The sequence below is a fragment of the Gymnodraco acuticeps genome, unplaced genomic scaffold (assembly GCF_902827175.1).
Source record: "Gymnodraco acuticeps unplaced genomic scaffold, fGymAcu1.1, whole genome shotgun sequence".
NCBI lineage: Eukaryota > Metazoa > Chordata > Actinopteri > Perciformes > Bathydraconidae > Gymnodraco > Gymnodraco acuticeps.
The window spans coordinates 1-20,000 of record NW_022991115.1 but is presented as its reverse complement, the minus strand read 5'-3'; the positions used below and the strand labels follow the sequence as shown (position 1 = coordinate 20,000).

The following is a 20,000-nucleotide window of genomic DNA, read 5'->3' as shown; positions in this document are numbered from 1 at the left end:
CAGATCAGGCTCGAATCAGTTAAAGTATTTCCCTAAAACCCGATGAGTCATTCTCCTCCCTTACCTTTATTTGCCCCTTGGCCATGATCCTGTCGGTGACCTCCGCCTCCTCTTTGCTCTGCCGGCTCTTGTTGCAGCACTTCTCGTAACAGAGCAGCCTCACCGTCTGAGAGCCCTCCAGCTCGATCTCAAACTCCTTCAAACGGGAAATAAAAACATGTTACTGCAGGTTTCAGACCGGTGCACAACAAAGGACTTTCATTTGATCCACTGGACAGTTTGACTGAGCGTCCATGGGCCTTTTGTAAATGGTAATATGCATTTAACATCTATAGGAAACAGTCCTTTAATACTTGACCCACAAAATGACAGGTTTTATATCAATTACTCTCCCCGTGTTACCTTGAATTCTTTGTTTTTCTCACAAGATTCAAATCACAGAGAAGATACATGATGAATTGAAGTAAATGGGGGCCATGTTTAAATAAAAAGTATATCAAAAGATCCAATTCTGCAGTTTAATTCTCCTTTATCCGGTCGTATTCTCACTACTCTACAAAAAATATGCATTTTCTCTTAAAACGTCTGTATTTAAAATACGTCTGCACGAATAGTCTCAAACTTGTGAACGCACTTCTCGTCCAAAGTGTTTAAAATAGTGCAGTTTTAGTAAGAGGGTCTCAGATTGCACTGTACAATTTATTTGTATTTAAACCCTGCCCCCATGTACTTCAATTCCTCAAGAGTACTCCACCAAAAACATGACTCAAAAAAAAGAAATGCCATATTTAAATTGTTTACAAGAAGTGCCTGCACAACTATTTATGTAAGTGTTTTAAAGAGTAAAGATTTCACGGAAAATGCATGTTTTTTGTAAAGTAGTGATCAGGCGACTCGATATTTGAGACTTGGTGAAAACTGCTGTTTGTAAGCTAATATTTATAGAGACACGGCCAGATTTACTTCACTTCCTCAATACTTTTCTCTGTTATAGATTCTTCTACAAGATCAAGCTTTCTTCCAGAGTTTAAGGCAGGGATGGGCAACTTGGATGGTGGTGGGGGCCACATAATGTATGTACTGGCCACCAGGGGGCCACAGATTCACTTGACACACACACACACACACGAATGGCATGTATTGCATGTAATTGTAGTTGTCTAACTTGAACCTAGCTAAGAAACTCTGCCGTTCCTCAGCTCCGCTCCACCTCCCTCCCGCTGAAAAATAACGTCACAGCAGGCATAACAACAGCCGGTGTTTCTTGTGAGTGTTTCCCCGTGAACCAAACATTATTTTGTGTTATTTGGCTGCCAGACAAAATCATGTACGCAGCTCGTGACGTAAGTAGGAGTCTAGTGGACGGTATCAGTACTACAAGTAAACGTTTATTTTATTTTTTTTAATTAATTACGTTGTTTATAAATTAATCTGAGGGCCGCAAAAAGAGGAGGTGGCCCCAGTGGACGGTATCAGTACTACAAGTACCCCATTTGCCCATCCCTGGTTTAAGGTGACCTGAGGTGAGTGCTTGATATACAGATGGTGAAGTATTCCTTGAAAGACACACAGCGGTGGATTCTGATCTCACTCCTTCACTTTCTCTCCGCTGTCTGCTCTCACCTCGTTCCAGTTGGGCTCCGTCGAGTCTCGGTAGACGCGGGTCTTGGCTTTGTTGACAAAGTATCCGAAGGAATCCACCTCCAGAGAGCAGTACAGGTCTGGTGGGGGCAAGCAGAGGCAGCTTCAAACATCTGAACAATAAAACCCGCTGACAGCTTTAAAACACAGATATTTAAAACAAAAACTGTCCCTTAACATTAATATGTCTTTAAATCGAAGTTTTAAATAGTTATATCTTATCACTTTATTCTGCGTGTCTTATTTGAAATGATACCAACAAATATTGCCCAACAAGCAGTATCCTGTAAAAATAAATATATTCTGCATTCCTGAGGCCAACAGGTAAATAAAAACAGCTGCAAGACTGAAGCCTGTTACACACAGCAGACAGAGAGGTTCCTGTAGTGTGTTCAATAGGCTTTAGTGCATGTAAATGGTCTGCAAAGGCTACAATCCCTGTGTTCCCTCCAGACACTCCCCAAACGCCTCCATTGGACTCCTTTGTTTACTTCTATAACAAAGTGACATCACTATGCAACACTCAAGCTCCTATTGGCTAGCGCTCCAACACATTGTACGTGATAGGCTAAGGAGCGGGACATCTCTAAGTTGTTGACCAATCACGACAGAGCTGGCCAGATAACCAATCAGAACGGACTGGGCTCTGGTTTCAGACAGAGGGTGAAAAGAGGTGCTGCAGCACAGGCAGTATGAGAACAATAAAGAGCTTTTTGAACATTAAAGCATGAAGACATGTAGAGACACTACATACTGATATACACCTGAACATCAGCAGGAGAGGACTCTTTAAAGTAGAGACACTACATACTGATATACACCTGAACATCAGCAGGAGAGGACTCTTTAAAGTAGAGACACTACATACTGATATACACCTGAACATCAGCAGGAGAGGACTCTTTAAAGTAGAGACACTACATACTGATATACACCTGAACATCAGCAGGAGAGGACTCTTTAAAGTAGAGACACTACATACTGATATACACCTGAACATCAGCAGGAGAGGACTCTTTAAAGTAGAGACACTACATACTGATATACACCTGAACATCAGCAGGAGAGGACTCTTTAAAGTAGAGACACTACATACTGATATACACCTGAACATCAGCAGGAGAGGACTCTTTAAAGTAGAGACACTACATACTGATATACACCTGAACATCAGCAGGAGAGGACTCTTTAAAGTAGAGACATTACATACTGATATACACCTGAACATCAGCAGGAGAGGTCTCTTTAAAGTAGAGACAATACATACTGATATACACCTGAACATCAGCAGGAGAGCACTCTTTAAAGTAGAGACACTACATACTGATATACACCTGAACATCAGCAGGAGAGGACTCTTTAAAGTAGAGACACTACATACTGATATACACCTGAACATCAGCAGGAGAGGACTCTTTAAAGTAGAGGACACTACATACTGATATACACCTGAACATCAGCAGGAGAGGACTCTTTAAAGTAGAGACACTACATACTGATATACACCTGAACATCAGCAGGAGAGGACTCTTTAAAGTAGAGACACTACATACTGATATACACCTGAACATCAGCAGGAGAGGACTCTTTAAAGTAGAGACACTACATACTGATATACACCTGATCATCAGCAGGAGAGGACTCTTTAAGTAGAGCACTACATACTGATATACACCTGAACATCAGCAGGAGAGGACTCTTTAAAGTAGAGACACTACATACTGATATACACCTGAACATCAGCAGGAGAGGACTCTTTAAAGTAGAGACACTACATACTGATATACACCTGAACATCAGCAGGAGAGGACTCTTTAAAGTAGAGACACTACATACTGATATACACCTGAACATCAGCAGGAGAGGACTCTTTAAAGTAGAGACACTACATATGATATACACCTGAACATCAGCAGGAGAGGACTCTTAAAGTAGAGACACTACATACTGATATACACCTGAACATCAGCAGGAGAGGACTCTTTAAAGTAGAGACACTACATACTGATATACACCTGATACCATCAGCAGGAGAGGACTCTCCTTTAAAGTAGAGGACATTGTACATACTGATATACACCTGAACATCAGCAGTAAGGACTCTTTAAAGTAAGACACTACATACTGATATACACTGAACATCAGAAGGAGAGGTCTCTTTAAAGTAGAGACACTACATACTGATATACATCTGACATCAGCAGGAGAGGTCTCTTTAAAGTAGAGACACTACATACTGAGATATACACCTGAACATCAGCAGGAGAGGACTCTTTAAAGTAGAGACACTACATACTGATATACACCTGAACATCAGCAGGAGAGGACTCTTTAAAGTAGAGACACTACATACTGATATACACCTGAACATCAGCAGGAGAGGAACTCATTTAAAGTAGAGACACTACATACTGTATACACCTGAACATCAGCAGGAGAGGACTCCTTTAAAGTAGAGCACTACATACTGATATACACCTGAACATCAGCAGGAGAGGACTCTTTAAAGTAGAGACACTACATACTGATATACACCTGAACATCAGCAGGAGAGGACTCTTTAAAAGCAGAGACACTACATACTGATATACACCTGAACATCAGCAGGAGAGGACTCTTTAAAGTAGAGACACTACATACTGATATACACCTGGACATCAGCAGGAGAGGACTCTTTAAAGTAGAGACACTACATACTGATATACACCTGAACATCAGCAGGAGAGGACTCTTAAAGTAGAGACACTACATACTGATATACACCTGAACATCAGCAGGAGAGGACTCTTTAAAGTAGAGACACTACATACTGATATACACCTGAACATCAGCAGGAGAGGACTCTTTAAAGCAGAGACACTACATACTGATATACACCTGAACATCAGCAGGAGAGGACTCTTTAAAGCAGAGACACTACATACTGATATACACCTGAACATCAGCAGGAGAGGACTCTTTAAAGCAGAGACACTACATACTGATATACACCTGAACATCAGCAGGAGAGGACTCTTTAAAGTAGAGACACTACATACTGATATACACCTGAACATCAGCAGGAGAGGACTCTTTAAAGTAGAGACACTACATACTGATATACACCTGAACATCAGCAGGAGAGGACTCTTTAAAGTAGAGACACTACATACTGATATACACCTGAACATAAGCAGGGAGAGGACTCTTTAAAGTAGAGACACTAGATACTGATATACACCTGAACATCAGCAGGAGAGGACTCTTTAAAGTAGAGACACTACATACTGATATACACCTGAACATCAGCAGGAGAGGACTCTTTAAAGTAGAGACACTACATACTGATATACACCTGAACATCAGCAGGAGAGAACTCTTTAAAGTAGAGACATTACATACTGATATACGCCTGAACATCAGCAGGAGAGGACTCTTTAAAGTAGAGACACTACATACTGATATACACCTGAACATCAGCAGGAGAGAACTCTTTAAAGTAGAGACACTACATACTGATATACGCCTGAACATCAGCAGGAGAGGACTCTCTTTAAAGTAGAGACATTACATACTGATATACGCCTGAACATCAGCAGGAGAGGACTCTTTAAAGTAGAGACACTACATACTGATATACACCTGAACATCAGCAGGAGAGGACTCTTTAAAGTAGAGACACTACATACTGATATACGCCTGAACATCAGCAGGAGAGGACTCTTTAAAGTAGAGACACTACATACTGATATACACCTGAAACATCAGCAGGAGAGGACTCTTTAAAGTAGAGACACTACATACTGATATACACCTGAACATCAGCAGGAGAGGACTCTTTAAAGTAGAGACACTACATACTGATATACACCTGAACATCAGCAGGAGAGGACTCTTTAAAGTAGAGACACTACATACTGATATACACCTGAGAAATAGCATTATATGTCCTCTTTAAGATAATCTCAAAATCAAACAAACCACTGATTGTTTCCTGGCTACCTTTTTGCGACGGTGAGTACAAAGTAGAGTTTGATCAGCGAGGATGATGTGAATTCACCTGCAAACTGTGGAGTAATATAGTAAAAACCAGGAGAATAAATAAGCCACTCACTCAAGCTCTGTTTCAGCCCCGATGCAGAGTGCACGATGACGTTCAGGAAGCCGTACAAACCGGAAGATTCATCATCTGTGGAGGAGGGGGGCATTCACGTTAGGATGAGATACAAACCTGCAGGTACAGCTTGTCAACAGTACAATACATTATGAGTGGTACCTTCTTTATTCATGGTCATTGGGATGGAGTGCACCGTCTGCAGCTTCACACACGAGTTGGTGAGCATCTGCAGCTCCAGAGAGGTCAGGGAGAAGCTCTTAAAACCTGCAGGACACAACGGAGGAAGATACAAGTTTATATAACAGTTTCATGCAAATATGTCCTTATGGATTGTGACGGAGCGGATCACATGAGTGACTGACTCCGCCACTGACAGCCGACACACACACGCACACACAGTCACACACCAAACATTTCCTGCTCTCTTCCTAAAAAGGATGCAATGTATTATTTATTGTGTGTTTGTTAATTTGTTTAAATGATTATGTTAAGAGGTGGTTAACCTGTTTATGTTTGGGTCGGATTTTTTTATGTTGACAATGTGATTTTGAGGTAATTGCGTCACCTGTTGAGGGTAAGCCTGTGGGAGGGGCTATGGGTTCAAAATGGACGGTTTTGGCCCTGGAGAAGGACTCGGAAGAATGTTGCAATGAAGGCAACAGCTGGGACATGTTCGGGAGAGGGTTGCAGAGAAGGCAACACCAGAGCATGTTTTACTCGGATGAGTGATGGACGGTTTGATTTGGACATTTATTTATTTTGTTTAAGTTGTGCTGGTTCGGTTATTTTATTTTTGCTGCTGTTATTAAAGTTTTGGAGCTTAACCCAACCGACTAGGCCAGTGTTGTGAATGGACAAATAGAGCCCTGTCACATGGATGGAAATCAAAATGCCTGAGTTAATGTCTATCTTTGCATAAAATACATGAGAAAGGGATTTGATAAATTCATCAAGATATGGCAACTGCCCACCAGCTGAATCCAGTGGTTTTTAGTAGAGCTATTAAACAAAACGAAACACAACATGGACAACATAGACTTCTGTAATGCCATTATGTGGTTTAAAAACTTCAAGCAAGACACACTGATATGATATTAACACTGCGTCTGTAGACTCACACTTCTTCTGCTGCTCTCGGACGATCTCCCTCCACTCGGCTCGCTCGTAGTCCGAGGAGATGAGGAACATGAAACCCTGGAAGACATTAAGAGAGGATTTAATGTGGATTATTTTACTGCACACTCATGCTGTGGTGTCCCGCTTCCTACCAGCAGAGGGCAGCAGACACCAAAGTTAGAAGTGATGGATGAGGATATTCCCATTGATGTTTTACAGGGATTTGAATATCTCTCTGAAGGCGAGACACTATAGGCAAAAACACCTTCTTCATGCACTGGTTTTATGAACGTTTGGGCTTGTTTCCTTCTTTCTCGCCTCCTCACCTTTCCGTTTCTGCTGGCCACTCTGAAGGCCATGGTGGGCGACATGAGGAGCAGCAGAGACTCCTGCTCCGACAGCTTCTTCCTCAGGCGCTCCATCACCTTCACTCCTTTGGTGGTTCTCTGCAGAGCAACAGAACCAAGTTAATGTCATATAAGGTCCAGTATTTTATTATTATTTTACAGTTTCATTATTTTATCAAGTGTATTTACTGTATAGTGTTATTTTATCTTCTTTATTGATCCGTACGGACTCTAAAGCCCCCTGAGACAAATATAATATTTATGATATTGGGCTATACTGTATATAATCTTATTTAATTTGACCTTTCACTCCACCTTATATCTTGTGTTGGTGATGATTGAGTTTCTGTGTTTGCTCACCTTCTCTCTCTGGATGTCGTTCTTGATCTGTGAGATTCTGATCTTCATGGCGTCGATCTCGTCCTCCGGCAGCAGCGGGACGGGCGTGGACTCGCAGTCCTCGATGTTCTGGAAGGTCAGGTCGGCCAGTGGGATGAACCACTTACAGTCGTACTGCTGCCCTTTGCTGGGGAGGAAGAGGGTTTTTAATATAAGGCTGCACGATTAATCAAATATTAATGCAGGAGTTTGGTTACCGCAATGAAATGGACATGATCCCCGGCCCCTAATTCTTAATCTTAAATCTGACTGTTTGTCTGACTGTTTTGTTTTGTGTTGTTTAACTCCTGCTTTTTCTGTAAAGCGACCTTGGGTCCCCTAAAGGCGCTAAATAAATGTAAGTTATAATTATTATTATTATTATGATCAACGAGTATATAAAAAAAAAATAGGAAACATTAGGATAAAATGTATTTTAAGTCTTGATTTTGCCACAAAAAAATTGCAGATTTGCAAGAATCAAGCACAAAGGGAAAGCTGTAATCCATTTAATATAAATGTAAAATAAAAACTATTAAAAAATGATAATAATAATAATAATGTTCTCAAAATTAAACAAAATCATGGAGCCTTAGTAAAATAAAACGCAAAAAATAAACGCATGTATTTAAATGTATATTTCTATTTATATATATTATAAAAATTCTATTTTTTTAATGTTTTTTCAGATTTATTTTTATTTTACTTTATTGTATCTTTTATTGGAATTTTACTTTTATTTGTTATGATTATATAAATATCTTTATTTTTAAATTCTTATATTTACATAGACAGGTAAATGTCTGCCTGGGCGTACTGTTTTTTAAAAGCAGTGGCTGTTCCAGGTCACAGCCTCCCTCTCCCCCCCCCCCCCCCCCCCCCAGGACCCCCTCCAGGACCCCTGTCCAGACTCCACCCTGCGGCCATGTTTCTTCAGCTTGGTGCAGAGCAGCAGGTCCGTGAACAGGAAGACGTGACGCAGCTTCCTGGATCCCTCCACCAGCTCCACCATGAAGCGATCCCTCAGCAGCTGACGGTGCTGCAGCAGGGAGAGAGGCCCGTCAGGTCACTGGTAGTAAAACACTCCCAGATACACACCCAGAAATTACGATGCATCAACTAGGTAATACCAATACACCAGTGTGTATATTGTATTATAAAACGGAATAGTCAAATCAAGCAATCTGATCTCTTACTTCTGACATTGAAATATTTGTATTTTGATCTTTTATTACAAAACCTTAGCTTAACATTCTTACTTCTTTAAATATATGTATATTGTTGATCTTTTATTTGACATTTTAAATGTAATGTTTTTCATTGGACAATTAATTTTCATTTGTTGTTCATATAAACATCTTTATTTGTTATATATATTTGTATTGTATATTAACTTCTAATGTTTATATAAATATTTGTTTTTCATTTTATTTTATCTTTTTATTGCATTTTAAACACATTTTTCTCGAGATACTTATTTTTAAATCTTAATTTCTCGGTTGTTTTAACCAATAAAATCCCCTTTTCACTGAACCAAAAGCAAACACAAAGAACTGCTGAAAGTACAGAAACTATTTGAAGTATTAAAATGTAAACTGCTTTAATTTGAAGTTCACAAACAATTCTTTGTGTGCTGATGTTTGTGCGTGAGTTATTTGAAAGCCTGTGGTGTGAAACTGCAGTCAGATGAATGCTACCAAACCACATGGAGGAAGTCAACTAAATAACTGCAAACAATAAATCATTTGTGATAAAACTAAAACCAGGCAGTAGGCGTTTCTTAAAAACTTGCAGCATCTGACATAACGATGCATGTTAGCATCCCTGTTAGCATTTAGCATGCCTGTGACGCTCATTTTTCATGTTGTCGTTCATTTAGCGATACTTTTTCCTCCAATAATGGATGTCTGTGGCCTGTAATCCTGGTTGATCCGAGCTGCCTGAGGGTGGAAACATGTGATGACACGAGCTCATCCTGCAGCAGCGTGCAGATCAATTCCCCCCCGCCTTTTGACCTCAGGCTGTTTACGGTGACACTGAACACATGTGAGCCCAACCAGTGTGACAAAACAACAAGGACATCACTGCAGCGTGGCGTCCCCTTTCCCTCTGTTTTCTGAACACAAACACTGGCCCTCGATCCTGTTCAGCACTGTCCTGGTTGCACTCTGCAGGGTGGCATCATAGACTGTATAAAGGGTGTCATCTGCTTATTGTGCAGTGAAACCAGCATGACCATGAATATATAGTCAATAATCCAATGGGAAACAAGCTGTAACTGCACAGCATCAGTGGTGGAAGAAATACAATTTTGTTCTATGCCAATAGCAGTTGAGAAGCAATACTAAAATGTGTCGTGCATTCAAAATCTTACTTCACCAAAAGTACAAAGTGTGTGCCATCAAAATAAACCTATATTACCAAACGTTAAGTACTTGTTGTGCGTAATGGCCCATATCAGAATCATATATATTAACCCTTAAATGAGCAAGTACATATAGCTTTTTCGGAAGAATTTTTTTATGATATTTGTTACATTTCACCCTGTCTTTACACCCATTTAACCATTATTACACCCCTATTAACACCTGCATTTTCAACGGTGTTACACCTTATTAAACCCTTACAACACCTGTATTAGCAGTGTTATGACACCCATGTACACATTAATACACCCATTTTGACCAAAATGAGACCCATATTACACTGTAATCAAACAGTTATTACACTGTTATAAAACAACAGTTACAACACCCATATAACTCCGTAATTTCACCCATGTTACACATTAATACCCCTATTTTAGACCCATATTACACTGTAATTACTAGGGCTGTCCCGAATACCATTTTTCGGGCTCCGGATATTCGGTAGTAATCAGCAGCGAACTGCTTCAACACGTGTATTTCGGTTTATTCACGGCATTCATGTTGTTATTCTACAGTATTGTTGTTTTATAGTTATTTGTTAATTCAACCCAATTTGTGTTCTTTGAATTGAAAAGGATATCGCATTGTGTTTGTTACTTTTGTTGTAGTTGTATATGTCTTAAGTGTAATTTGGCTTGGCTTCCTATGTATGGACATGCTTTTATTTTGAAGGAGAGTTAGCGCTGTTGACAGGAAGTTGTTGTTGCTATGGAAACAACGCGATGGAGATTAACGGAGAAAAGTCATATCTACATATAAAGACGGAGAAAGTAAACGATAATGTTTATGGCTAAGTGTAGCACCCCCGAAGAGGCACAAGCTCTTACGTTGATATTGGAGATTTCAATAAAGTCAATTTGGAAAAAAAACGGGAAAGATCGATTTTTTTAAAACGAATAACGAATTGGAAACCCGAATAGTACTCAACGAACGAATATTCGGATATTCGGGTACAGCCGTAGTAATTACCACTGTTACTAGACTGTTATTACACACGGACACAGTCTGTCAAATGACTGTTTCACCTAGAATACAGAAACCATTTAAGGGTTAAATCACTGGATTATAAGTATTGATTGCACTTAAGAAACTTGAGGTAAATGAACTTCCATTACATTACCACTGCTCACTACTGGGAAGTGCTTTTGTTTTTTCTTACGTACTAAAATAAGACACTGAGCTGAGCTAAACAAACTGGTTGAAATGCTTTTGGTAATTACAAGGAAAACATCAACAAATGGGTGCAAATGTAGTCACGTCCACCAACAACTCCCTGTTTCTGACCGGCTGCCATGTGCTGGCATGTTCTCTGTATACTCTCCTGACTTCCCATTTATATATAAAGGAACTTTCCCTTTGATTTCATTATCACCATATCCCAGAGCCAGTTCCAGGGGAAAAGAGCGGAAGTTCTCGTCAGGGTCATCTGAATCAGACCCTTACACATGTTGTGTTAGGGGGTCAGGAGAACGAGGGTAATTCAGTACACACCCACCCAGAAGGCTGGTGAGACAGACAGTTTGGTAAGCCAAGCGTGCAGGTCATTTTGGGAAGCAGAGGTGGGAGGAGTACTCAGATCTTGAGTAAAAGTAGAAGTACTCAGATCTTGAGTAAAAGTAGAAGTACTCAGATCTTGTACTTGAGTAAAAGTACCAGAGTGTAGGAATACTCTGTTACAGTAAAAGTCCTGCATTCAAAATGTTACTCAAGTAAAATAGAAAAATGTTATCATCAAAATATAGTGAAAGTACCAAAAGTAAAAGTAGTCATTGTGCAGATTGGACATTTCAGAATAATAAATATGAAATGTAGTCAGAGGTGGGAAGCAACTAAGTAAGTGTATTCAAGTACTGTACTTACATGTAAGTAGAATTTTGAGATACTTGTACTTTACTTGAGTATTTCCATGTGATGCTACCTTATACTTCTACTCCATACCATTCAGAGGTAAATGGTGTACTTTTCCTCCACTACATGTATTTAATACCTTTAGTTACTTCACAGATGTGGATGAATGATGTGAAATATAACCAAGTGTTAAATCAGACTTTAGTTCCACCTGGAGTAAATCCACCAGCTACCCTGCAGTATACAAAGTCATTCAAACTAGCTGCACCTTCACCAGCTTTGAGAACACTTTCATGATCAATCATTATAAAACATATCATATATATTATTCTGAAATGGACCAATCTGCACAATGACTACTTTTACTGTCGCTACTTTCACTATATTTTGATGAGAATACTTTTCTACTTTTACTTGAGGAACATTTTGAATGAGGACTTTTACTGTAACAGAGTATTCCTACACTCTGGTACTCCTACTTTTACTCAAGTACAAGATCTGAGTACTTCTAATTTTACTCAACTACAAGATCTGAGTACTTCTACTTTACTAACTTCTACTTTTACTCAAGCACAAGATTTGAGTACTTCTACTTTTACTCAAGTACAGTATCTGAGTACTTCTACTTTTACTCAAGTACAAGATCTGAGTACTTCTACTTTTACTCAAGTACAGTATCTGAGTACTTCTCCTCCCTCCTCTGCTGGTGAGACAGTTTGATAAGCAAAAGCTGCAGGTCATTTCTAGGAAGCAGAGTAGTTGCAAACAGGGAAGGATGGGAGTGTGTGGAGGAGTCGATCCCCAGGTTAATTCTCTCCGTTCTCCTCCAGTATTTTTGCTCTGCTTTGTCTCGAGCTTCCTCTCCAGCAGACAGGGCTGCGATGAGTCAGAACCGACTGACTCACAGTCCTGTTTTACTGCAGCTTCCAGACGCCTCGCAGCGTTTTACCAGCAACAGACAAGATATGACAGAAACTCCGGGGGCTGATGTGCGAGGCTGGATTTCACAATGCTGCTGTGATTTTACAAAATGTACAGCACTCGTTTATGAGTGTGTTTAATCCTCACGTCCATATTAACAAGTGTCCTGTCAATCGAGAGCTTTAGTAACAAATTCAATTGTTGCATTTAGCCCAAAAAGAGGCAAAGTACAGGCCAAAAGATCTAACTTACTCGGTGGCAAGAGACAAACAATTCTTTAAATCTCATTTGAGGTATAACTTGAATTACATATATGATGATTGTCAATGTAAAGGATATTTACAAGTAACGAGAACAAAACAATAACAAAAGACTGATGTTGTTGGTGTTGTGAAGCTGATATGATCATGGGAATTTTAACCTTCACCAGGTAGGATTCCTTCACTCTTCATTGTTCAGGATCCACAGCTTCCTCCTCTCAGAAATAAGCGAACCAGGATATTAAAACGGGTAAAAACACCGAAAATAAACTGGCACAGTGCTTCTCAAACTTTTTTCAGTAGTGTACCCCCTTTGAAACATTTTCTCAGCCAAGTACCCCCTGACCGACCACGAACATCTTTGATCGAAAAAGCCTATACAAATAATTCCAATAGTGATGTTCCCCTCAGTGTGTGATGTATTAACTCCTTCATGCACGCATTACAACAAACTAAGGATATTTTCATTTATGGCATGAAAAAAAACAACATAACGACATTTTTTTAAACTGATTTTCAAAGGAGTTTTTCAACTGAAAGTAATATCTGTTTAACAAACCAATGAACACAATGATACATTATACAAAACTATAAAATACGATACACAAAATTTGACATGTGTTGTCTATTTAACTTATTGTACTAAGATTATTTTTGTAATCATGCATGGTATTTTTTGTTATTTTGTTTAAATTTTTTAATATCACGTTACCCCCTGGAGTACCCCAACGTACCCCTGGGGGTCCGCGTACCCCCATTTGAGAATCACTGGTTTAGTGGATGCTGAGGAGCGACGAGCTAAAGCCTAACATTAGCTTAGCTTGTTTCTCTGATAACGTCAGATCGAGACGTCACATGACTAAAACCCTACATCTGAGGTTAAAAGCACCAAGATCTAAAAAGTGTATGGTAACAATGTGGCTGAAAATAGTATTAAAAGTATATTTATGACGGCTTTTAGCATGTTCAAAGAGGACACGTTGCCATTATAGGAGATCAGAGGCAATGCTAACTTCATTAAAATTACACATACCTCTAAAACTATGCGTCTTGTTGTTTTGAGACAGTTTAATGAGGAAATGGCGATATATTTGTATTTATTTGTAAGAAGCATAGCTGTGAGTATCTATTGACCATAATGTGTCTGCATTTGGTTTCATCGAGCCTGATGACATTTCTTAGATAAAACTGGATGGATGTAATTTTCCCTATAGAGTATAAGTGAGTCTTCCACACTGACCTCTCCCTTCTGAACGGTCATGGACTGTCTCCTCGGGGTGATTTCTTCATTATGCTGGACAGGAAGTTCTGAGAGATGCGCAGAGCGTCCTGCAGCAGAGTGTAGTCCGGGTGGCTGGAGGGGGTGTGCTTCAGGAGGTCCTGGAATATTAGAAAAACAAAACATGAAATCACCAAAAGTCTCTTCATGCAGTCAGGGTGTTTGCTCCAGATGTGTGTCGACACTCACATGCAGAACGAGCGTGCTGCGCGTCACTCTGTCCACAGGTTTGTAGAGAAGAGCTGAGAAGGAGTTCGATCAATCACATCTTGTTTATATACAAGTTACAAACGGTTACATTTGGGGGGCTTTGCAATTTGAATGAAACACCCTCAGAGGAAGTAAAGGAAAACCCTCATAGAACCCCACAATTAATATGAAATGTTAGAAATCTCGGGGAGAGAAACACAGGACGTGTAGAGATTGAAAATAAATGACAAAATTAAAACATAGACAATATTAATGACAAAGTAATGTGAATGTATCTTTTTGAACATACTGATATACACCTGAACATCAGGCAGGAGAGGACTCTTAAAGTAGAGACCCTACATACTGATATACACCTGAACATCAGCAGGAGAGGACTCTTTAAAGTAGAGACACTACATACTGATATACACCTGAACATCAGCAGGAGAGGACTCTTAAAGTAGAGACACGACATACTGATATACACCTGAACATCAGCAGGAGAGGACTCTTTAAAGTAGAGACCTACATACTGATATACACCTGAACATCACAGGAGAGGACTCTTTAAAGTAGAGACCCTACATACTGATTACATCTGAACATCAGCAGGAGAGGACTCTTTAAAGTAGAGACCTACATACTGATATACACCTGAACATCATCAGGGAGAGGACTCTTTAAAAGTAGAGACCCTACATACTGATATACATCTGAACATCAGCAGGAGAGGACTCTTTTAAGTAGAGACCCTACTACTGATATACACCTGAACATCAGCAGAGAGGACTCTTTAAAGTAGAGACCCTACATACTGATATACACCTGAACAGCAGGAGAGGACTCTTTAAAGTAGAGACCCTACATACTGATATACACCTGAACATCAGCAGGAGAGGACTCTTTAAAGTAGAGACACTACATACTGATATACACCTGAACATCAGCAGGAGAGGACTCTTTAAAGTAGAGACCCTACATACTGATATACACCTGAACATCAGCAGGAGAGGACTCTTTAAAGTAGAGACACTACTGATATACACCTGAACATCAGCAGGAGAGGACTCTTTAAAGTAGAGACCCTACATACTGATATACACCTGAACATCAGCAGGAGAGGACTCTTTAAAGTAGAGACCCTACATACTGATATACACCCTGAACATCAGCAGGAGAGGACTCTTTAAAGTCGAGACCCTACATACTGATATACACCTGAACATCAGCAGGAGAGGACTCTTTAAAGTAGAGACACTACATACTGATACCACCTGAACATCAGCAGGAGAGGACTCTTTAAAGTAGAGACCCTACATACTGATATACACCTGAACATCAGCAGGAGAGGACTCTTTAAAGTAGAGACCCTACATACTGATATACGCCATGGAGAGGACTCTTTAAAGTAGAGACCCTACATACTGATATACACCTGAACATCAGCAGGAGAGGACTCTTTAAAGTAGAGACCCTACATACTGATATACACCTGAACATCAGCAGGAGAGGACTCTTTAAAGTAGAGACCCTACATACTGATATACACCTGAACATCAGCAGGAGAGGACTCTTTAAAGTAGAGACCCTACATACTGATATACACCTGAACATCAGCAGGAGAGGACTCTTTAAAGTAGAGACACTACATACTGATATACACCTGAACATCAGCAGGAGAGGACTCTTTAAAGTAGAGACCCTACATACTGATATACACCTGAACATCAGCAGGAGAGGACTCTTTAAAGTAGAGACCTACATACTGATATACACCTGAACATCAGCAGGAGAGACTCTTTAAAGTAGAGACACTACATATGATATACACCTGAACATCAGCAGGAGAGGACTCTTTAAAGTAGAGACACTACATACTGATATACACCTGAACATCAGCAGGAGAGGACTCTTTAAAGTAGAGACCCTACATACTGATATACACCTGAACATCAGCAGGAGAGGACTCTTTAAAGTAGAGACCCTACATACTGATATACACCTGAACATCAGCAGGAGAGGACTCTTTAAAGTAGAGACACTACATACTGATACACGCCTGAACATCAGCAGAAGAGGACTTTTTAAAGTCGAGACCCTACATACTGATATACGCCTGAACATCAGCAGAGAGGACTCTTTAAAGTAGAGACCCTACATACTGATATACACTGAACATCAGCAGGAGAGGACTCTTTAAAGTAGAGACCCTACATACTGATATACGCCTGAACATCAGCAGGAGAGGACTCTTTAAAGTCGAGACCCTACATACTGATATACACCTGAACATCAGCAGGAAGGACTCTTTAAAGTAGAGACCCTACATACTGATATACACCTGAACATCAGCAGGAGAGGACTCTTTAAAGTAGAGACCCTACATACTGATATACACCTGAACATCAGCAGGAGAGGACTCTTTAAAGTAGAGAACTACATACTGATATACACCTGAACATCAGCAGGAGAGGACTCTTTAAAGTAGAGCACTACATACTGATATACACCTGAACATCAGCAGGAGAGGACTCTTTAAAGTAGAGACCCTACATACTGATATACACCTGAACATCAGCAGGAGAGGACTCTTTAAAGTAGAGACCCTACATACTGATATACACCTGAACATCAGCAGGAGAGGACTCTTTAAAGTAGAGACCCTACATACTGATACACACCTGAACATCAGCAGGAGAGGACTCTTTAAAGTAGAGACCCACATACTGATATACACCTGAACATCAGCAGGAGAGGACTCTTTAAAGTAGAGACCCTACATACTGATATACACCTGAACATCAGCAGGAGAGGACTCTTTAAAGTAGAGACCTACATACTGATACACACCTGAACATCAGCAGGAGAGGACTCTTTAAAGTAGAGACACTACATATTGATATACACCTGAACATCAGCAGGAGAGGACTCTTTAAAGTAGAGACACTACATATTGATAACACCTGAACATCAGCAGGAGAGGACTCTTTAAAGTAGAGACACTACATACTGATAAACACCTGAACATCAGCAGGAGAGGACTCTTTAAAGTAGAGACACTACATACTGATATACACCTGAACATCAGCAGGAGAGAACTCTTTAAAGTAGAGACACTAGATACTGATATACACCTGAACATCAGCAGGAGAGGACTCTTTAAAGTAAAAGCAGGCCATTAACTTCACTCAGTACTCACTTTCCAGTGAGTTTTTAGCCGCCTGGTCTTTGCAGTCCTTTGTGCTTTTGACCTTGAGATTCTGGCAAGGGAAGAGAAAAAAAGCCCCTCATTAAATCACTGCCCCACAGCGCAATTAAAACAATCAGCGCGGCTATAAAGAGCTGCGTGGCTGTTCCTCTGCTGAGAAACTGCCCCGTCATCACTTCTCTCGGGCAGCTGTGCAACATCAAATGTTTTCCTGCTGGGATCACATACCTCAGATATCTCTGCAAACTGAGCGTTCGCCTGGCAGCATTTGTCCGCCGTCTCCACAGCGACCTTATAGTTATCCACAAAGGCCCGATAAACTCCCAGCTGACTCGCCTGCAGGGCACAGATTAGATTTAAACTCCTGAGCAGAGAGGATAGATTTCACTCTGACTGCAGCTGTGCACTCTGCACTGACACTGTGTGCTTTAATACAGTATGATATTAAAGCAACTAAGTGTGATTCAACGAAGAGTGAGTGCATCTGTATCTTAAGATTTGATTAAGAAATGGATTTGGATTCAGGTGCTTTCTTTTAAAGAAAATGATTGCATTTCTTTACTTTTCTCTGCTTTTAATGCAAAGATTATTAATCAGAACGAGAATAATCAGAATATTATAATAATTGTGTAATCTTTCAGAGTATCAGAAAAAGCTGTTTTCGGCGTCTCAAATATGGAGACTTCCTGCTTTTCTCTGTTTTATATCATATTAAAGTGAATATATTTGGGTTACTTACTGACAAAAACGACATTTAAAGACATCACTTTGTCTTAGAGACATTTTCTAAATGTTTGACAATTTAAAGACCAATGGATGAATTGAGAAAACAGATTTGATTGATTTGTTATAGTTGAAAACGTTGTATCCAGTGAGTGCAATAATGTAAACACACATTGACTAAAAGGTAACAATTATTAATGCTAACTACAGTAGCGTAAATAAACAAGTTTTACCACAAAGTTTTTAGTGTTTCTCATGTTTTACAAGAAATAGAAATGGTGCCTTTTACACAAATAAGTGGCTAACTTAAGCTAGCTGCCTTGTACTTTAGCAGACACTCAACACAGTAGGTATTTTGTGTAATCTTCTGCTTGACACACACTCTGATGTTGTTCTATAGCATAATGGTTCATCATTAGCAATGTGTAGCTTCTTATTAAGAAACAAACCCTTATTAAGAATCATGTTTTGAATCCATTTATATTCTTAAGAGACACAAATCTTCCAGGAAAGAAAGTATTCTCTCCCGTAATGTCGTTACGTCGATCCATGAATGTGTGCGTTTCATAGTTTGTATCCCTCCCTGAGCTAGCCGTTATTCAGCGACCTCCTATGGAGCGCTGTGTTCTCTTAATGTGGTGAGCTTTTATCTGTCCGGGGGACGACTCCAGGCAGTCTGCACCGTAAGATCCCCCGAAGCATTACTAACAATCAAACACTGCTACCTTTTCCACATGAAAGTCCCCTCGTTTAACTATTATTAATGATCGAGGCTTTTAAGAAGTGCTATAATTAGTTTCTGAAAGTTACTGACATGACGGATGGTGCTTTGTTTGATCTGAAGCCAACATACCGTTAAATAACGGGAGGTTACTTTCCTCTAAAGGAGGGTTTAAATCAGCTGTCATACCGTAACTACACCCTCATACTCAGAGGTGGGAAGTAACTAAGTAGATGTACTCAAGTACTGTACTTAAGTAGCATTTTGAGATTTATACTTTACTTAAGTATTTCAATTTCATGCAACTTTGTACTTTTACTCCACTACATGTATTTAATACCTTTAGTTACTTTACAGATGTGGATGAATGATGTGAAATCTAACCAAGTGTTGAATCAGACTTTAGTTCTACCTGGAGTAAATCCACCAGCTACCCTGCAGAATACAAAGTCATTCAAACTAGCTGCACCTTCACCAGCTTTGAGAACACTTTCATGATCAATCATTATAAAACATATCATATATATTATTCTGAAATGGACCATTCTGCACAACGACTACTTTTACTGTCGCTACTTTCTATATTTAGATGAGAATACTTTTCTACTTTCACTTGAGGAACATTTTGAATGAGGACTTTTACTGTAACAGAGTATTCCTACACTCTGGTACTTCTACTTTTACTCAAGTACAAGATCTGAGTACTTCTACTTTTACTCAAGTACAAGATCTGAGTACTTCTACTTTTACTCAAGTACAACATCTGAATACTTCTTCTTTTACTAAAGTACAAGATCTCAGTACTTCTTCTTTTACTAAAGTACAAGATCTCAGTACTTCT

The 20,000-nt window shown here is 39.7% G+C and overlaps 1 protein-coding gene across 1 annotated transcript in view; it reads right to left on the bottom strand.

The window, feature by feature from the left end:
• Positions 1-18,051, bottom strand: part of LOC117560202 (breakpoint cluster region protein-like) — a gene marked incomplete at its 5' end in the record, with an annotated part of 32,396 nt that extends 14,345 nt beyond the window's left edge. The window contains 13 exon segments of the mRNA XM_034237028.1: positions 65-196; positions 1,624-1,721; positions 5,735-5,809; positions 5,897-6,001; positions 6,856-6,931; positions 7,180-7,299; positions 7,561-7,726; positions 8,478-8,617; positions 14,277-14,329; positions 14,332-14,416; positions 14,505-14,557; positions 17,707-17,767; positions 17,944-18,051. Coding sequence (XP_034092919.1) covers positions 65-196; positions 1,624-1,721; positions 5,735-5,809; positions 5,897-6,001; positions 6,856-6,931; positions 7,180-7,299; positions 7,561-7,726; positions 8,478-8,617; positions 14,277-14,329; positions 14,332-14,416; positions 14,505-14,557; positions 17,707-17,767; positions 17,944-18,051 — 1,272 coding nt within the window.
• Between the last annotated feature and the right edge of the window lie 1,949 nt (positions 18,052-20,000).